General features: G+C 50.2%; 1 protein-coding gene across 1 annotated transcript in view; it reads right to left on the bottom strand.

The window, feature by feature from the left end:
* Positions 1 to 8698: 8698 nt before the first annotated feature.
* The window catches only part of LOC140407812 (uncharacterized), a 37541-nt gene continuing 27234 nt past the window's right edge, over positions 8699 to 19005 (bottom strand). The window contains exon 6 of the mRNA XM_072495061.1: positions 8699 to 9799. Coding sequence (XP_072351162.1) covers positions 9793 to 9799 — 7 coding nt within the window. The 3' untranslated portion in view covers positions 8699 to 9792. The remainder of the gene's footprint in view (positions 9800 to 19005) is intronic.

Raw genomic sequence — 19005 nt, forward strand, 5'->3', positions numbered from 1 at the left:
AGATGTGGGAAATGCTGTTCCAATCAAACAACATCCATACATACTTAACCCTTCAAAATTGGCACAGGCTAACAAAGAGATTGAGAGTATGCTTTCAAATGGCATAATTGAAATGGGTTGCAGCTAATGGAGCTCACCCATAGTGATGGTACCAAAACCAGATGGTACCCAACGATTGTGTGTGGACTATAGAAAGGTTAATGCAGTTACAAGAATGGACTCTTATCCTATCACACGTTTAGAGGATTGCATTGAGAAAGTGGAACAATCAGCTTTTTTTTCCAAACTGGATTTATTTAAAGGTTAGTGGCAGGTACCTTTATCCAAAAGGGTGAAGGATATTTCAGCTTTTGTGACTCCAGATTGTATATACCAATTCAAAGTTATGCCATTTGGCATGAAAAACGCCCCAGCCACATTTCAACGCTTAACTAACAAAGTCGTTTCAGGATTACTCAATTGTACGGTATACATGCCTGAAAGCTGTGATAACCAATGCTCCTGTGATGGAGAATTACAAGGGACTCTGTGATCAGATTGAACTAAAGTATCTGACTTTAAAGAGAAATGCTGAGGCGTAGAGAAATGGACGGATCGTGCAAGGACCTTCTTGTTCAAAGAGATGTCAATCGAGAAGGATTTCAGTTGGAGGAAGAAGAACAAAAATGGACTATATTATTATACCTGTTTGTGTGTGTTTTTTTTTGAAACAATAAAGTATATTTACTGTGTGCATTTCTTAAAGGATGGTGAAAAGGTGAAAAATGAAACCATCTTGAAGTTGAAGGTTTATTTTTTTTTCTTGGGGGGAGGTGTCATGTGAGAGTACCTTTAAGAAATGGGTGTTTATAAATGGGTATCTATATACATATCTGTAGTGGGTGTACCTTTAAGAAATGGGTGTTTATTACTGCAGTGGTGTCAGAGAGTGGGTGGAGCTGGGCTGTCTGTCAGCTTTTTACTTTTGCTTTAGGCTTTTTGCTGCAGGGTGGGTTTGGTTTCATTTTAGTTTTGGAGAAGCTGCAATCACAGCAGGATGTGTGTGAATCTCTGCAAGCTTATGAATGTTCATTTGCTGATTTCAACGTGGTAACTGTTCTCAGTAGTGAATTTAAACCTAAGTGCTTCTGTTAAAAGGTTTTGTTTTAAGTCTTATGGATGTCAAAAGGAAAGTAAGGATTACTTAGTGTTGTATTCTTTAGGGTTGTATTTGAATTAATGGTTGCTAAGATGTTCACTGTATGTTTTAAAAAGGTTACCTTGAGTTCATAGAATAAACATTGTTTTGCTTAAAAAAATACTTTTCCATTACTGCTGGAGCACATCTGTAGAGTGCTCCTCATACCACAATCTATTAAAAGTTGTGGGTCAGGGTTCTCTAAACCCTGGCCTCTAACAGGAGGAAGAGAGAGACCCAAGAGGGAGGAGGCCAGCTAGCCACAGGCATCGCCACAGAGGAGAGGCGCCGGCACAGGCATCCAGGGCTGGCAGGGAAGGCAAGGAGAACATGAAGGATGGGGGTGCGGAAGATGCCACTATCTTGTTGCCAGGGTGTACATGCAGTGAACCAACTACCTGAACATGACAGAGGTCAAGTGCCACCTCGCAAGGGAAGCCATCAGTTCCATATACTCGATAATTGGTTCTGCCGACAGCCCCCAACTGTATCGGTGGACACCCCATGCCCATGGCTCCGAAAGTCGTTGCAGCCCTTAACCATTATGCCCCTGATATTTCCTTGGGTCAGTGAGTGAGCTTTTCAGGTGGGTAATCTGTTCTGGTGGGTAACATCTTCATCCGTTTCAGGAGAACCAATAAAGCCAGGATGAGCAGCCCAGAGGGTTTGCAGCTCTTGCTGGGTTCCCCCACATCTCAGGTGCCATCGATTACAGCCAAGTGGCTATCACGGAATGCCAGCCGGACGCCTTTGCATCTGACACTGTTCCTAACTTCCTCACCTACTGTGATATCTTTAATCCTTCCTTCGCTAACTCACATGCTCTGTTTAACCATTCTCTGAATTTGGTCATATAGCCCAGGAAAGAATTTTCTAAACTTTGACTTCCTAACTTTTTGTGAGTTAGTTTGAACGGTCATCTCACCTCATGATCAAAGACTAGTTTGAAAGGACCAAACTCTGTTGAGTCATTCAGGGCATCCCGAAGAGCAAATAACAGGAATGGAATTCCTCAATGCCAGTCCTGTGGTTAATCTTGTCTATCGGCCCTCCTCATAGGCTTTAGACATTGACACCATCTCTTTGTTATATATAATATTAATGCACTTTATGATTGAGGATGAAAAGCTAATGATATAAACTGCTTTACCCACTAAGCTGTTCATAACTTCACTAAACAACTATGACGTGAAATTCAAACTTTGGTTCGGCTGTATTTCCTTTGGTAAATAACATCTTGTAAAGAATTCAGTCAACCTATTTCTTAACAAAATCACTTCCGGGAATCTCATAGATACATCCATGATTTTCAGCAAGTGCTGATTTCAACTCTTTGTCTCAGGGATGGGCCCGACACAATCAATTGGGACCCTCATAAAATGTTCCTCAAATGTTGGAAATGGAATAAAAGTACAGGTTTAATTACTTCTTGAGATTTCCCCATCACCTGACATGTCTGACATAGTTGCCAGAACCTAGCTACATATGTATGCAATCCAGGCCAATAGTTTTTGTATTTTAATCTGGGTTTTCCTGATTCCTAAATGATCTGCTACTGGAACCTTATGATCTCCTCTTAGTATCTCCTTTCTGCATTGCTGTCTGATATAAGACCGGAAAATGAGAAGGTTTCCAGTTCCTCATTAATACATTATTCTTCAGGTACAAATACTCTGGAATATATTCTGCCTCCGTCTCTGAATAAGCTGTCTGGTATGACTGCTTTATTTGTGGATCTCTCTGCTGTCACTCAACAATTTCACTTCGATAAACTAGCAATTAAACAGTAAATGAATTGTAATTAAATGTGAAACTTCGATAACCCCCGCAGCCTTATTCTCTGCAATTTTCTCCTCCTGGGCAATCTTTTCAAAAATAGTTTCAGCTAACTGAGCTTCAGCATAATTCTCCTGTCTTGTAGACCTCCTCTTCTGCAGTGCAACACCGGCTGTATGCGTGCTCCCACCCTCACACCCCAGCTCCCACTCTCCCTCCCCACCACCCCCACACCACAGCTCCACTCTCCCACCCCATCACCCCTGCACCCACCCTCAGCCACAGCCACCCCCCCCCCTCCACCCCCACCCCAACCGGCTGCCATTACCGGCGGGGCATCACGGGGCCCAACATAGGGCAACGCCCACAGTAGCCCATACAGGGAGACGACAGACGGGGCCATGGAGTGTACTGCTGGCAAGGGCAGTGCCAGCTGATTGTAACCCTGGCAAAAGGAACGGGCGACAGGGCCAGAGGCTTCCATGATGGCAAGCACCGACAGGGCGAGAGGTGCTGGGGGAAGTGGTGACATGTGGGGGCAGGGCCCACGGTGCAAACTGGGGCCACTGTGTAGCCCGTTTGATCTGGTTGGGCATGGGCATATGCACCATTCTAACATGTCAGCCTTTCACCCCCTGCAGACAATGAAGACAACGAGCAACGGTGGCCTTCCTCCTAGTTGCCGCACCTCTGGGGGATGCACCGCAGCTGTACGAGCTGGAGCTGCTTAAGGAGGAGGAAGCTGCAGCAGCGGAACCTGTCCCACAGGAAGAAGAGGCAGCCACTGAGCATGGAGAGCCGGCCGCCTAACAGGCCAGAGTGGTGCAAAGGAGGCGCCGCATGAGGCTTTAGGTGTACCGGCAGCACCTATCCTTCGAGGACCTGTCGGACCAGGCATGCCGCCGAAGACTCCGGCTGAGCAGCGGGACAGTGCAGCATATCTGCCAGCTCATGGGGGAGGACATCCGCTCCCGGTTCCCATTAAGGTGACGGTCGCCCTGAACGTTTACGCCCACAGACTCCTTCCAGGCGCCAGTGGGGACCTGTCTGGAATCTCACAGAGCTTGGTGCACAGGAGCATCTGTGCCATCACGGAGACCCTACATGCCCAATTGGCACAATACATCCATTTCAATGTGGACCGAAGATTCCAGGCCATCGCCATCGCCGAGTCCAGGGGGTGATCGACCTACAAGCGCCTGCAGATGACAGGCTGATGTTCACAAACTGAAAGGGTTTCCATTCGATAAACGTGCAGTGGTGTGTGACCACCAGATGTGCATCATGCATGTCTGTGCCTGATGCCCAGGTCGTGTACCGACTTCATCCTGGCACACTCGACGATTCCCAGCCTCTTTGAGGCGCACCCCTGGCTGGGGGATTGGCTCTTGGGTGACAGGGGTTACCCGCTGCGGTGGTGGCTGATGACACCTCTCCGGAGGCCACAGACTGATGCAGAGACCCGCTGCAACGACACCCTAATGGCCTTCAGGGGCATGATTGGACGGTGCTTCAGCATCCTGAAGATGCCGTTCAGGGGGTTGGACCGCTCTGGAGGGGCCCTCCAGTATGGCGCTGAGAGAGTCACCCCGCTGCATCCCCCACAACATCGCACAGCAGAGGAGCGGCTTGCTGGAGGAGGAGGGTGAACGGCAGGCCTCGTCCAACAAAGGGGATGCAAGGGAGGATGAGGATGGGCAGGAAATGGGACCCAGTAAGCGCAGGAGGCCTCATAACATGTGCGCCAGGGCCAATGCACACGGGACACTCTGATCACCTCTAGGTTCACCGACTGGGGAGGGGGCACGGCCTGGCCAGAGACACGGACACCGCGTCCCACACCACCCCCTTCCCCCAGCCGACCACCACACCCCCGCCCCACTGAAGCCAACCCAGACCAGCCTACCCCTCACACCCACCTAAAGAGCACCGAGGCAGGTTGTAACATTGTGCATAGGGATTTAATGTGAAAACATATCTACAGATTTGTGCCCTCGCTCCTATCACTAAACTGTGCCCTGCACCCATGCCAACTTAACTGGTGTCTAGTTTTCTGGCATTATGCTACGTCTAGGTGGATCCCCAGATGGTGCATCAGGAATGGAGACGGCCTGCTGTGATTCCCACCCTGCGGCCTGGGTCCCCTTTGGCGGGCATCTTCTGGGGCGACCAGGCCTGGATGGGCCCATTTGCTGCTCGGGTGTCCTGGTGCCACCTAGTTCTGCCAGCTGCCCAACAGGTGCGCCGGGGACGGGGTGTCTGAGCAGCTGCAGTGTTCCGGCACGTCTCCTGCGGGAGGCACGGGCTTCATCACCTCCTCCTCCATTGGAAAGCCAGATGGCACCCGGGTTTTCCATTGGGCAGGGGAGCGAGCTGAGCTATCCCTGAGTTTCCCTCGCCACCTGGCACTGCCAAACCTGGAGGTCTGCTGCCTTCCGCTGCCATCTCGGCCATCTCTGCATGCTCCCGGCCATGGGCACAGGGAGTATACCACCTCTGTCTGGGACTGTGCCTCATCAGCCAGTGACTGCGCCATCTCCCTCTGGGACTCGGCCACCTCCATCTGTATCTGTGCCACGTCGGCAAGCGCCAGGACAATGTCGCCGACATTCCCAGCTACGGCCTGCAGTGACTGGGTCAAGCTCAAGAGCGCTACTGCAATGTTCAAGTGGCTCTGTCACATGGCTGCCTGTGAGAGGGCAGCCCTGTACTGGGCCTGGGCCACTGCCTGCACAGATTGCTCCAGGCTTTGGACATGCTGATACATAGCCGAAACCCTCACCCCAAAGGCCTCCATTGCGGATGCCAACCGTGCAGTGTTGGCCTGGGCGGCAGGCATGGTCGGCACCACCTCCTGCTCCTGCACGCGGTTGGTCTCCTCCACCTGCGCCTGCAGATGCTGGATGCTCGCCGACAACCCCTCATGTAGTCCCGAGCTCTATGCCTGCATCTCCACGATTGATGAGACTGCCCACCTGGACAGCAGCTAGTCTCTGGAGTCGGCCTGCTCTCCGACCATCCGCCCCCTCGGGAGTTCCTACCGCCACCTGCTGTACCGGATCATGGGTGTGGTGCACACCAGAGAGTGCCCCAAGATCCTCTTCACTGAAGTGCCCAACTGAGGTGAATGCCTCTGGGATGGTGGAGGGTGTTGGAAGCAGCTGTGACGGGAGGTCGCTGTCTTCCCTGGCAAGAGCTCCGGGGTGTCTCGGGATGCGGGTCAAGAGCTTCCGTCCATTTCAGTGTCATTATCGTTGCTGCTCGATGCCTGGCATTTCTGGGGTTGTGGTTGTGGTTGGGATCTGGGGCAGGGACACCAGAGGGTCCACCTCATCTCCAGCAGCTCCGGCAAAACACAAGACAAGACTCATAATTGTATTGTGGCCCGGGGAAGGGGGGGGGGGCGGCGGGGGAGAGTAGGGATGGTGGAGTTGGGGGGGCAGGGTGGGGGAGGGGGGGGCAGTAGGGATGGTGGACTTGGGATGTTGGGGGAGGTGGAGGTGGTGTTGGTGGGGGTGGTGTGGTGGTGGTGGTAGTTGGCGCCGGCCGAACTGCGCCCACGGCGCCGGGTTCAGGACGGGATCGGCAGCTGCAGCAGCAGAGGCCGCTCCAGCGCTGTCCTAGCCCCCTGTGGACTGCAGAATAGGGTCCTGGAACGGGCGCCAATGCTGGAGTAAAACATTCCCGTTTTGCTCCGGCATCGGCCCTTAGCCGCCCGTTGGGGGAATCCCACCCCAGGTCCTACGCTTCCACTCCCCTACCACCAAGTGGAGCTTCTGCCTCCCTGAGATATTACTGGGCTTTAAATCTGAACGTTTGCAGGCCATTAAGTTGCACCCTTTGTCAATTTGCCCTCATATTCCCTATGCCTCCTCCACACTCCCTCTTATCCCCATAATCCGTCCATGCTGGATCTCTGTCGTGCTGCATGTCTGCTCCAGTCCCAGGCCTCATCCGTAACCATACATTCATCATATATAATCTTCAAATAACCATTATGGACAGAAGCAATCAATCATATAATAACTGTTATGGCCAAGACGTGAATCATCTGCTGAACTTCTTTAGAAATTCATTTTCTTATGTGCTTTTCAAAATTGCTGAGCTGACCAAATGTCTGCAGCCACTCACCTGATGCCTTGCAGCAGTGTCAAAGTATATTGACCACGTGAACGGTGAGGCCACCCTAGGCACCTTTGATCAAAGGCAAAACTGTGCAGTTCTTAATCACCCATAACAGTGCTAATGGCTGAAGCATTATCAGTCCCAACACAATGGTTTTGACAAGAAAGTTTCAGTTTCCCAAACCAAAACCAGTGTCTGCGAGAACAAAGGTGCTCTGAGTACAATTAAACACCTCAAACGTCCAGCCTTGGGAATGTATATCCTGTGTCCAACATTGAGGAGGTATGCCACATGACCTCTCCCACACTGCATGGTCATGTCACCCAATGGAACTGAATTCCAGCAGATACTGTTTGACCTCCATTAAGCTGGTGGCAGCAGGAAGAACTCTGACCCTCATCTAACCTGCCAACTGCATGAACCTTGGGACTCGTGCCTTCCGACCGACTCAATCCACAGGAACGATCTAATGGAAAGGTTTCTCAGTGATTTCTAAGGGATTTTCTGGGAGCTTCCCGTCGGCTCTGTTGGACCGTTCCACACCCCTGTCGAACCACACTTAGCTCACATTTAGAATTATTTTCATCATGGGAAGCTGAACTCGCTGGTCAGGCCGGCTCCTGAGAGATCAGACCACCATTTTGAAAGGGTGCCCCAATCTCCAATTGGGCTTGTGGGTCTCCCCCCCCCCCCCTACCCATGGGGAATGCTTGGGGCCACACTGCCCTATCCCTGGCCATCCAGGGAGATTTCCCAGGTGCTGTGATGTTTGTGTGGACCAATACTAATTGGCACCCACATACCGCTCGCTCACTGGGGAGCCGGTTAGATGATGGGAGGCTGTTAGATTAGCGGTCCTTTCCATTAATGGGATGGAGACTGGCCTTAACTGATGATTATTAGTTTCTCGTCACGCCAACTTGGGATCTGGATCTCGCCAAAGTGAGCGGGCTGGTTAGATTGGAAACCAATCGGCGCCTGGCGCAGTTCCTGGATTTGGATTCTCCCGTGATCTAACCGGCTTACTCGCATTCACCTCCAGTGTGACGCAGCCATTGGATTATGCCCCACATGGCTTCTCCTGTCATGGGAATTTTGCTCTGGAAAGAAGGAGCACCCCACAATCAGTCAACCTCCCCTCCGAAGGAATTTTCCAGTTGACTTCAGATTCAGGACTCAGGACACATATTGTGCCCTGAACCCTCTTCCTTTATTCTTAACCCCCCATTTATTTTGCGAGTGTAAATGGAGTGGACATGGAGAAAACCCTCTTGTGTGTGTGTAAAAATAAACCAACTCTTTTCATTTCATCCTACCTCCAGTTTGCTGTGCAAGTTATTCAAAAAGATTGGAAATATCCAAATTTAAGGGTTGGGAAAAATACACCATCATTTATAAATGGGGAAATCAGAATTGAAAAAACACCGTTCTCTTTACAGATGGGCGCAGTGGACGAATCGGGATAGTTTCAATTGACCCCCTTCCTGTCTGTGCCATAACAGTGACAAGTTTTCGTAATGCTTCTGGGACAGAGAAAAGAAGCTTTGCATATCTCTTTGGAAAAGAAATTGTTTGTCTTAAAGTCTCATAAAAGTGTCAATCAACCACAGCCATTCATGGTATCTCTGAACAAAGCTTTAATCCTCATAATGTTACAAGTTGCAACTGAAATCCCACAACAAAGAAAGAATACCGTATTACATCAAAAAATATTAATATAGCATTTCTAATGCTCCCTTCAAGCTTTTTCAACAATTCCTATAGGTTTGAGTCCATTGGTCAGTCTTGGAGTTCAGCCATGCATTCACAATGAAGCCACCTGGCAAATTTATGAAGAGATTGCCATGAGGGGTGAAGGGCTATGAGATCTAAAATCCATATACAGAACGCAATGATGTCCCAGTGAACCGAGGCAAGTCTTCCAACCTGCCAGCCTCGCTACTAGCATGCCTTCCAAGTTCCCTTGGGCCTTTTCATTCATGACTCCAGCCCTACCCCCTACTCCCGGGCATCAAAATCTTAGACGACAGACCATGAGTTATAGGGGCAGAATTCGGCCATTTGGTTCATCCAGTCTGTTCCGCCAATCAATTGTGGCTGATGTGTTTCTCATCCACATTTTCCCACTTTCTCCCCGTATACCCTGGCCCCCTTATTCATCCAGAACCTATCTATCTCTGTCTTAAAGACACTCAGTGATTTGGCCTCCACAGCCTTCAGCAGCAATTAATTCCACCACACTCCAGCTAAAGAAATTCCTCCTCTTCCATGTGTTAAAGGAGCATCTTGTGGAAGGTCCCTGAATATTAGAGCTTGGGAAGGTGATGTCAGGAAACTATCCAGCTTCTGGTTGCCAAATCTAAGGGGAAAATGCATTCCAATGTGTATGAGTTCTTTCCTGAGCTGTCTTAAAGAATTGAAGGAGTCTCAGCGATAGAAAGAATCAATATCCTGTTTATGATTCAGCTTCACATTGACACTTGTTATGGAATATATCATGCGATTTAATTTGTTGACACATTACTGAGCAATGAGAATATCATGGACAGCAGGATAATAAACTACAGAATGAAATATTAGCAATTAAACAGTAAATGAACTGTAATTAAATGTGAAACAAGGCTTTAAAGTTAAACAGTTTAATCCATGTGGAATTTTCTTCCCATTTATTCTTCCCTTTTCTCTGATGTCTTCGTTCAAGGTTCAGATTTCTTCTAAATTCTATAATTTAAGCAGAAGAGTTCATTCAGTGAGAATTTCCAACAGTTTCAGATGAATATTAGTTAATAATTTTAAGAAAGGTGAATGTTTTCAGTTAATTAATGAGCTGAAAAATCTTTTTGGTAATAAAAAAAGTGACTTTTCACAGATATAAAGAAGATAGGAGCAGGAGGAGCCGTTTGGCCCTTCGAGTGTGCTCCGCCCTTTGAGTGTGCTCCACCATTTATCGCAGTCATGGCTGATCACCCAACTCAATAGCCTAATCCTGCTTTCACGCCATAAACTTTGATCCCTTTCGCTCCAAGTGCTATATCTAGCCGCCTCTTGAATATATTCAATGTTTTAGCATCAACTACTTCCTGTAGTAATGAATTTCACAGACTCATCTAGTCCTGTTAGAATTTTCTAAGTCTCTATGATATCCCTTCATTCTTCTGAACTCCAGCGAGAACAATCCTAACCTAGTCAATCTCCCCTCATATGACAGTCCTACCATCCCTGGAATCAGCCTGGTAAACCTTTGCTGCACTCCCTCTAGAGCAAGAACATCCTTCCTCAGAAAAGGAGACCAAAACTGCACACAATACTCCAGGTGAGGCCTCACCAAGGCCCTGTATAATTGCAGCAACACATCCCTGCTTCTGTACTCGAAACCTCTCGCAATGAAGGACAACATCCCATTAGCCTTCTTTACCGCCTTCAGCGAATGGTGCACAAGGACACCCAGGTCCTGCTGCACACTCCCCTCTCCCAATTTACAACCGTTCAGGTAATAATCTGCCTTCCTGTTTTTGCTTCCAAAATGAATAATCTCACACTTATCCAAATTATACTGCATCTGCCATTGATTTGCCCACTCACCCAACCTGTCCAGATCATGCTGTAGGATCTCAGCATCCTCATCACAGTTCACCCTCCCACCCAACTTGGCATCATCTGCAAACTTTAAGATGTTACATTTTGTTCCTTCATCCAAATCATTAATATATATATTGTGAATAGCTGGGGTCCCAGCACCAATCCCTGTGGCACCCCACTAGATACTGCCTGCCAATCTGAAAAGGACCCATTAATTCCTAATCTTTGTTTCCTCTCTACCAAACAGTTTTCTATCCATTTTGTTTTGGATACATGTGTAGAAAGGCAGTGACTTTGTGTAGTTCCCTCAGGGTAAGTTATGGTGAAGTATTGATTTAATTGTTTAATTCTGAGAGTATCATTTGCTCGTCTTGTAATAACCAAGCACAGATACATGGGATGCTTTTATACTGCACCCTCCATAGCGCCTCCCCTCCCCCACTACATCCCCCTAGCACCTCCCCTCCCCGCAGCGCCTCCTCCCCTCCACTGCATTCCCGCAGTGCCTCCCTATCCCCACGGCTTTTCCCCTCCGCCACTGTGTCCCCTGTGGCGCATCCCCTCCCTCACGGTGCCTCTCGTCCCCCACTTCATCCCCCACACTTCCTCCCCACCCCCACGGTGCATTCCTTCCCCCACTGCACCCCTGCAGTGGGTGGTCCCATGGAGGGACCAGTACATCCCAGCCAATGATACTGAAAGCTTATAGACTCAATGTATAAACTTACCATAAGCTGAAACAACTCTGAGAATCACTGACCAGTGGATTCCACTGTTTTTTTCCTGCGTTTTGTGGTGTTACTATGAAGGATTTCAAAATGTTGCAAAATTTGCTACTGATATGAAATATGAAAGAAAGATTTTCATTCAGATCGCTCTTTTCCTCATTGCAGCACATCGTGGAGCTATTTAAAGTTAAATGAAGTTCTTTTGAAGTGTAGTCACTGTTAAATTTGTCAATTTGAGCTCAGCCATCTCCCATGAAGAGCAATATGATAATAACCAATAAAATCTGTCTTCCTGATGTTGACTGAGGGATATATATTTGCCAGGGCACTGAGGGAACCCACCTGCTCATCTGCAAATTAGGCCATGGGATCTTATACAGCACCTGAGAGGACACTCGAGTGCTCTCTTCAACTTCTCATTCAAAAGACCATGGGCGGGATTCTCCGGCAGCCAACGCCAGAATCAGGAAAGGCAATTGGACGGAGAATCGGCCGTGAAGTCACAATCATGGCCGGCGGCGGGCGCCCGCCAGAATGCCATGTTCCGGGGCCTCAACAGTGGCGTCAATACATTCTACTCCACACGTACAGTAAATACCATCCGCATATCATTAGCGGGGCTGACCCGGGGGCTCCGCGATGCTCCACTTCCGTCAGAAGGAATTACCGACGCCAAGTTTCACTTGTGGTTTCAAAAATGGGGAAACAAGCACTGTGGCTGACGAGGGAGAGAGAGGAGGTAGGGCATGCAGAGGGAAATACCGTGGACTGCCAGACCTGCCACTGGCAGGGCTTGCTGCAGGTGAGGGGGCCTCTGCCAGGCCCGGGATGTGCAGTGTGGCATGACGGGGAGTGATCAGGAAATGGGCTGTGGCATCGCGGTGACCCGTTGAGTGACTAGGGTGTCCAGGCATGGACCGCCATTGCCATGGCCTGCAAGGAGGCACCTTGCTGCGCTCCGCACTGACTGCCCATCATGGCCTGTGGTTGTGCAGAGTGACACTGGCCATATGGGTCCCCCCCCAACCAGCTGTCACCCGCCGGCGGGGCCGGACATGGCCCGCCAAAGGACAATGCTCACAGTAGTCTCTGCAGGAGGGTGGGGACAGGGGCGCTGAGGATACTACTAGCATGGGTAGTGCCAGCCAATGGTAGTCCTAACAGCAGGACTGGTGCCAGGGCTAGAGGCCCCCGTAGTACTGGATACCGATGGGGCCAGGGGTGCGGAGGGCAGAGTGCCAGGTGGAAATGGCAGTGGGTGGGTGGGGGAATTGGGAAGTAGGAGAAGAGGGTATGCAGGGGAGGGTCTGCAGTGAACACCGGGGTACCATGTAGCCTGCTGGACCTGGTTGGGCACGGTGTTACGCACAATGCTAACATGTCTGACTTTCACCGCCTGCAGACTATGGCTATCACAATCCAACCAGAAATGGTGGCCTTCATCCTGGCCGCCGCAGCCCTGAGGGATTCGCTTGAGCTGCTCAAGGGGTACCCTGCAGCGGCGGAGCCTGACCCAGAGGATCAGGAGGCACCCGGTGAGGTTGGAGAGCTGTCTGAGGAGGAGGTGGGAAGGAGGCATCCCATGAAGCCTCATGTGTCGCGGTAGTACCTGTCTTTCAAGGTCCTGCTGGATCAGAAATGCCGCTGAAGAATCCAGCTGAGCAGGGGACCGGATGGCATATCAGCCAAATCATGGCGCATAAGGAACCGCGATGGTATGGAGGAGGACACCCGTCCCCGGTGGCCGTCAAGGTGACGGTCGCCCTAAACCTATACACCACGGGGTACTTCCAGGTGCTGAGTGGGGACCTGTCTGGGATCTCGCAGACTTCGGTGCACAGGTGTATCTGCGCCGAAACAGAGGCCCTATATGCCTGGTCGGCACAAAATATAAATTCAATAGGGCCATACCCATCAGGATGCCCCGGCTGCGTGGTTCACTATAATTGCGAGTTGGCCATTCCATCATACGTTCCTATCTGACCCTTGAGATGGTGGAAGTGGTGTCGGTGGGGTGGGGGGCATTTGGGGTCGAGAGGGATGCGGGTGGGGTTGGTACCGGGGCAGTGAGCGGTGGCTGAACTGGAGTCCCTGGCCTGAGCACAGCCCCAACATCCGCCCATCTCCCCCACCCATCAATGCCCCCTCTGCAGCCAGCCCAGCCCAGCCCGTACTTCACACCCTTCTGACAGAGTGCCAAAACTGGTTGCAATGTTATGAACAGGTGTATATTGTGAGACGGTGAATATTTTTGTCCTGATTTGTGCCATAGTCCCTAAAGCTAACCTTTGCGCTTCACCCGTGCCAACTTAACTGGTGTCCAACCAGGGCGGATGTTGGGGCTGGGCTCAGGCCAGGGACTCCAGTTCAGCCACCACTCACTGCCCCAGTACCAACCCCACCTGCATCCCTCTGGCGTCCAACTTTGTAGCCATTACGGACTCTAATGCTCCATCTAGGTGGGTCCCCAGGTGGTACATCGGAAGAGGAGATGGCCAGCTGCGATCCCTGCCTTGCGACCTGGGTCCCTTTTGGTAGCTGTTCTCTGGAGAAATTGGGCCCGGATGGGCCTTACTATCCACCAGGTGTCAAAGGTGGCATGGTGCTGCCTGTTCTGCTCGCTGCCCATCGGATGCGCCAGCGAGAGGTGGAGGGATTCAGTAGTGCTGCGGTTTTCCAGCATCTCCCCTGCAGGAGTTGCCAGCATGGGCCCCATCACCTCCTCCTGTCTCAGGGTGCCAGATGGCCTCAGGGCTACTCTTTGGGATGGAGGTGCAGCTGGTGCAAGCTCCAGGGACTTCCCTGCCACCTGGCGCTGCCAATCCTGGAGGCCCACTCTCATTTCGACCACGGTCTCAATGCTCACCGCCATGGAGTACAGGGACGTCCCTCTGGGACAGTGCCACATCACTCAGGGACCGTGCCAAATCCCTCTGTGTCTGGTTGAGATCAGCCAGAGTCATGCCAATAGATGCAATGCTCGCAGCCATGACCCATTGTGACTGGCCCACACTCTGGAGTGTCACAGCAATGTCCATGTGGCCTTGGTACACAGCAGCCTGTGACAGGGCCTCCCTGTCCTGTGCCTCAGCCACCGCCCACACAGAGTGCCCTAGGCCTTGGACATCCTGAGCCATGGCCATTACTGTTGCACACAAGGCCTTCACCGCGAACGCCACCTGTACGGTGTTGGCCTGGGTAGCACGCACGGCACCACCTCCTGCCCCTGCAGGCAGCAACTGAGGTGAGTGTCTCTGCAATGGTGGAGGGTGCCTGTGACAGTTGTGCCAAGACATCAGCATCATCCCCAGAAACGTCCTCCGGGGTGTTGCAGGATTATGGCTGGGGAGGCCAGTCACCAGCAGGTCCCACCTCGTCGCTGGATGTGTCTCGGAGTTGCGGCGGGAGTGAGGGACCCCAGGTGGACCCGACTCATCAGCAGGTGATCCTGCAAGACATAAGGCAAAGACTCATGGTTAGATCGTGGGTGGGGCTAGTGGGGTGGGTGGTGGTACCACACGTGTCATAGGGACAGGTGTGACCTGTATAAGATGGACGGGTTGTATCTAAACCGGAGAGGCATAAATATCCTGGCCGCGAGGTTTGCTAGTGTCACACGGGAGGGTTTAAACTAGTATGGCAGGGGGGTGGGCACGGGAGCAATAGGTCAGAAGGTGAGAGCATTGAGGGAGAACTAGGGAATAGGGACAGTGTGGCTCTGAGGCAGAGCAGACGGGGAGAAGTTGCTGAACACAGCGGGTCTGGTGGCCTGAAGTGCATATGTTTTAATGCAAGGAGCATTACGGGTAAGGCAGATGAACTTAGAGCTTGGATTACTACTTGGAACTATGATGTTGTTGCCATTACAGAGACCTGGTTGAGGGAAGGGCAGGATTGGCAGCTAAACGTTCCAGGATTTAGATGTTTCAGGCGGGATAGAGGGGGATGTAAAAGGGGAGGCGGAGTTGCGCTACTTGTTCGGGAGAGTATCACAGCTATACAGCGAGAGGACACCTCAGAGGGCAGTGAGGCTATATGGGTAGAGATCAGGAATAAGAAGGGTGCAGTCACAATGTTGGGGGTATACTACAGGCCTCCCAACAGCCAGCGGGAGATAGAGGAGCAGGTAGGTAGACAGATTTTGGAAAAGAGTAAAAGCAACAGGGTTGTGGTGATGGGAGACTTCAACTTCCCCAATATTGACTGGGACTCACTTAGTGCCAGGGGCTTAGACGGGGCAGAGTTTGTAAGGAGCATCCAGGAGGGCTTCTTAAAACAATATGTAAACAGTCCAACTAGGGAAGGGGCGGTACTGGACCTGGTATTGGGGATGAGCCCGGCCAGGTGGTAGATGTTTCAGTAGGGGAGCATTTCGGTCACAGTGACCACAATTCAGTAAGTTTTAAAGTACTGGTGGACAAGGATAAGAGTGGTCCGAGGATGAATGTGCTAAATTGGGGGAAGGCTAATTATAACAATATTAGGCGGGAACTGAAGAACATAGATTGGGGGCGGATGTTTGAGGGCAAATCAACATCTGACATGTGGGAGGCTTTCAAGTGTCAGTTGAAAGGAATACAGGACAGGCATGTTCCTGTGAGGAAGAAAGATAAATACGGCAATTTTCGGGAACCTTGGATGACGAGTGATATTGTAGGCCTCGTCAAAAAGAAAAAGGAGGCATTTGTCAGGGCTAAAAGGCTGGGAACAGACAAAGCCTGTGTGGCATATAAGGAAAGTAGGAAGGAACTTAAGCAAGGAGTCAGGAGGGCTAGAAGGGGTCATGAAAAGTCATTGGCAAATAGGGTTAAGGAAAATCCCAAGGCTTTTTACACGTACATAAAAAGCAAGAGGGTAGCCAGGGAAAGGGTTGGCCCACTGAAGGATAGGCAAGGGAATCTATGTGTGGAGCCAGAGGAAATGGGCGAGGTACTAAATGAATACTTTGCTTCAGTATTCACCAAAGAGAAGGAATTGGTAGATGTGGAGTCTGGAGAAGGGGGTGTAGATAGCCTGGGTCACATTGTGATCCAAAAAGACGAGGTGTTGGGTGTCTTAAAAAATATTAAGGTAGATAAGTCCCCAGGGCCGGATGGGATCTACCCCAGAATACTGAAGGAGGCTGGAGAGGAAATTGCTGAGGCCTTGACAGAAATCTTTGGATCCTCGCTGTCTTCAGGGGATGTCCCGGAGGACTGGAGAATAGCCAATGTTGTTCCTCTGTTTAAGAAGGGTGGCAGGGATAATCCCGGGAACTACAGGCCGGTGAGCCTTACTTCAGTGGTAGGGAAATTACTGGAGAGAATTCTTCGAGACAGGATCTACTCCCATTTGGAAGCAAATGGACGTATTAGTGAGAGGCAGCACGGTTTTGTGAAGGGGAGGTCGTGTCTCACTAACTTGATAGAGTTTTTCGAGGAGGTCACTAAGATGATTGATGCAGGTAGGGCAGTAGATGTTGTCTATATGGACTTCAGTAAGGCCTTTGACAAGGTCCCTCATGGTAGACTAGTACAAAAGGTGAAGTCACACGGGATCAGGGGTGAACTGGCAAGGTGGATACAGAACTGGCTAGGCCATAGAAGGCAGAGGGTAGCAATGGAGGGATGCTTTTCTAATTGGAGGGCTGTGACCAGTGGTGTTCCACAGGGATCAGTGCTGGGACCTTTGCTCTTTGTAGTATATATAAATGATTTGGAGGAAAATGTAACTGGTCTGATTAGTAAGTTTGCAGACGACACAAAGGTTGGTGGAATTGCGGATAGCGATGAGGACTGTCTGAGGATACAGCAGGATTTAGATTGTCTGGAGACTTGGGCGGAGAGATGGCAGATGGAGTTTAACCTGGACAAATGTGAGGTAATGCATTTTGAAAGGGCTAATGCAGGTAGGGAATATACAGTGAATGGTAGAACCCTCAAGAGTATTGAAAGTCAAAGAGATCTAGGAGTACAGGTCCACAGATCACTGAAAGGGGCTACACAGGTGGAGAAGGTAGTCAAGAAGGCATACGGCATGCTTGCCTTCATTGGCCGGGGCATTGAGTATAAGAATTGGCAAGTCATGTTGCAGCTGTATAGAACCTTAGTTAGGCCACACTTGGCGTATAGTGTTCAATTCTGGTCGCCACACTACCAGAAGGATGTGGAGGCTTTAGAGAGGGTGCAGAAGAGATTTACCAGAATGTTGCCTGGTATGGAGGGCATAAGCTATGAGGAGCGATTGAATAAACTCGGTTTGTTCTCACTGGAACGAAGGAGGTTGAGGGGCGACCTGATAGAGGTATACAAAATTATGAGGGGCATAGACAGAGTGGATAGTCAGAGGCTTTTCCCCAGGGTAGAGGGGTCAATTACTAGGGGGCATAGGTTTAAGGTGAGAGGGGCAAAGTTTAGAGTAGATGTACGAGGCAAGTTTTTTACGCAGAGGGTAGTGGGTGCCTGGAACTCACTACCGGAGGAGGTAGTGGAAGCAGGGACGATAGGGACATTTAAGGGGCATCTTGACAAATATATGAATAGGATGGGAATAGAAGGATACGGACCCAGGAAGTGTAGAAGATTGTAGTTTAGTCGGGCAGTATGGTCGGCACGGGCTTGGAGGGCCGAAGGGCCTGTTCCTGTGCTGTACATTTCTTTGTTCTTTGTTCTTTGTTTGACATCGGTATTCACTGCGGGCTCACTTGGTTCCCGATGCCGACCTCTTCCTCGGCAACTGCTCACTGTTCGACCCCACCGACCTGGTCCAATGCCCTCGGCTCTGCGGCGGTGAGGCGCCACAGGTCCGGCATTACCAGGGTGCCATGGGGTACAGTCAAAGGATAGGGCCTGAAAGCAGGCATGGTCATGAAGGGCAGGTAACTGAGGTGGCATGAGGGGTGGCCTGAGGAGCGGCATCTGAAAGGAGAGCCTTTGGTGACTCCATCGCAGGTGTTGATCACTTGATGGGGGAGGCACTGCTACCAGTGAAAGTGGACAGTCTGATGCCTGTGAGTGGGGAAGCAGAAGGTTATCTTCTGGCAAGTAGGAGGGGGGTTGGCTGTCGGGTTGTCTGGTGATCGTGGTGCCCTTTAGAAAGGGTGCCCCAATCTCCGAGGAGCTTTCCTGGCAGGAATCTCCCCAAGTTCCAAAAAGAATGTTAATGGATTGCGATCTGGATCGTGCTGACCCACCAGACAGGAATCCCACCACCTTTCCCACCAGGGACAACACTTAGTCTCAGGAATATCAGTCTAAATATTAATTATTAAGTCTGGAGAGTATGTGCAACCAACTAAACCAGAGTTGTGTCCACAACTGCTTCCAGGGAACATGCTGAATATGTCTAATTATTGCAGCGCAATGATCAAAAAACAAATGGAGTGCTGAACGATACAGCCAAAACAGGAACCATACAGATTTTGTTACTGGACCAGTGATCACAATGCCTGGACTAATGATCTTGATTCATCCCACCAGGAAAATAAAATACAGTTTAATTAAATAAATCTGGGATTGAAAAGTTAAACTGAGTAACCACAAAATTATCGGATTCTTCACTGAAGATTGTAATACTTATTTCCACCTTAGTAACACCTTAGTTAATAAGAAGCCCATGCCCACATGCAACCTGGCATGTCTG

Source organism: Scyliorhinus torazame, chromosome 2 (assembly GCF_047496885.1).
Source record: "Scyliorhinus torazame isolate Kashiwa2021f chromosome 2, sScyTor2.1, whole genome shotgun sequence".
Classification (NCBI taxonomy): Eukaryota; Metazoa; Chordata; class Chondrichthyes; order Carcharhiniformes; family Scyliorhinidae; genus Scyliorhinus; species Scyliorhinus torazame.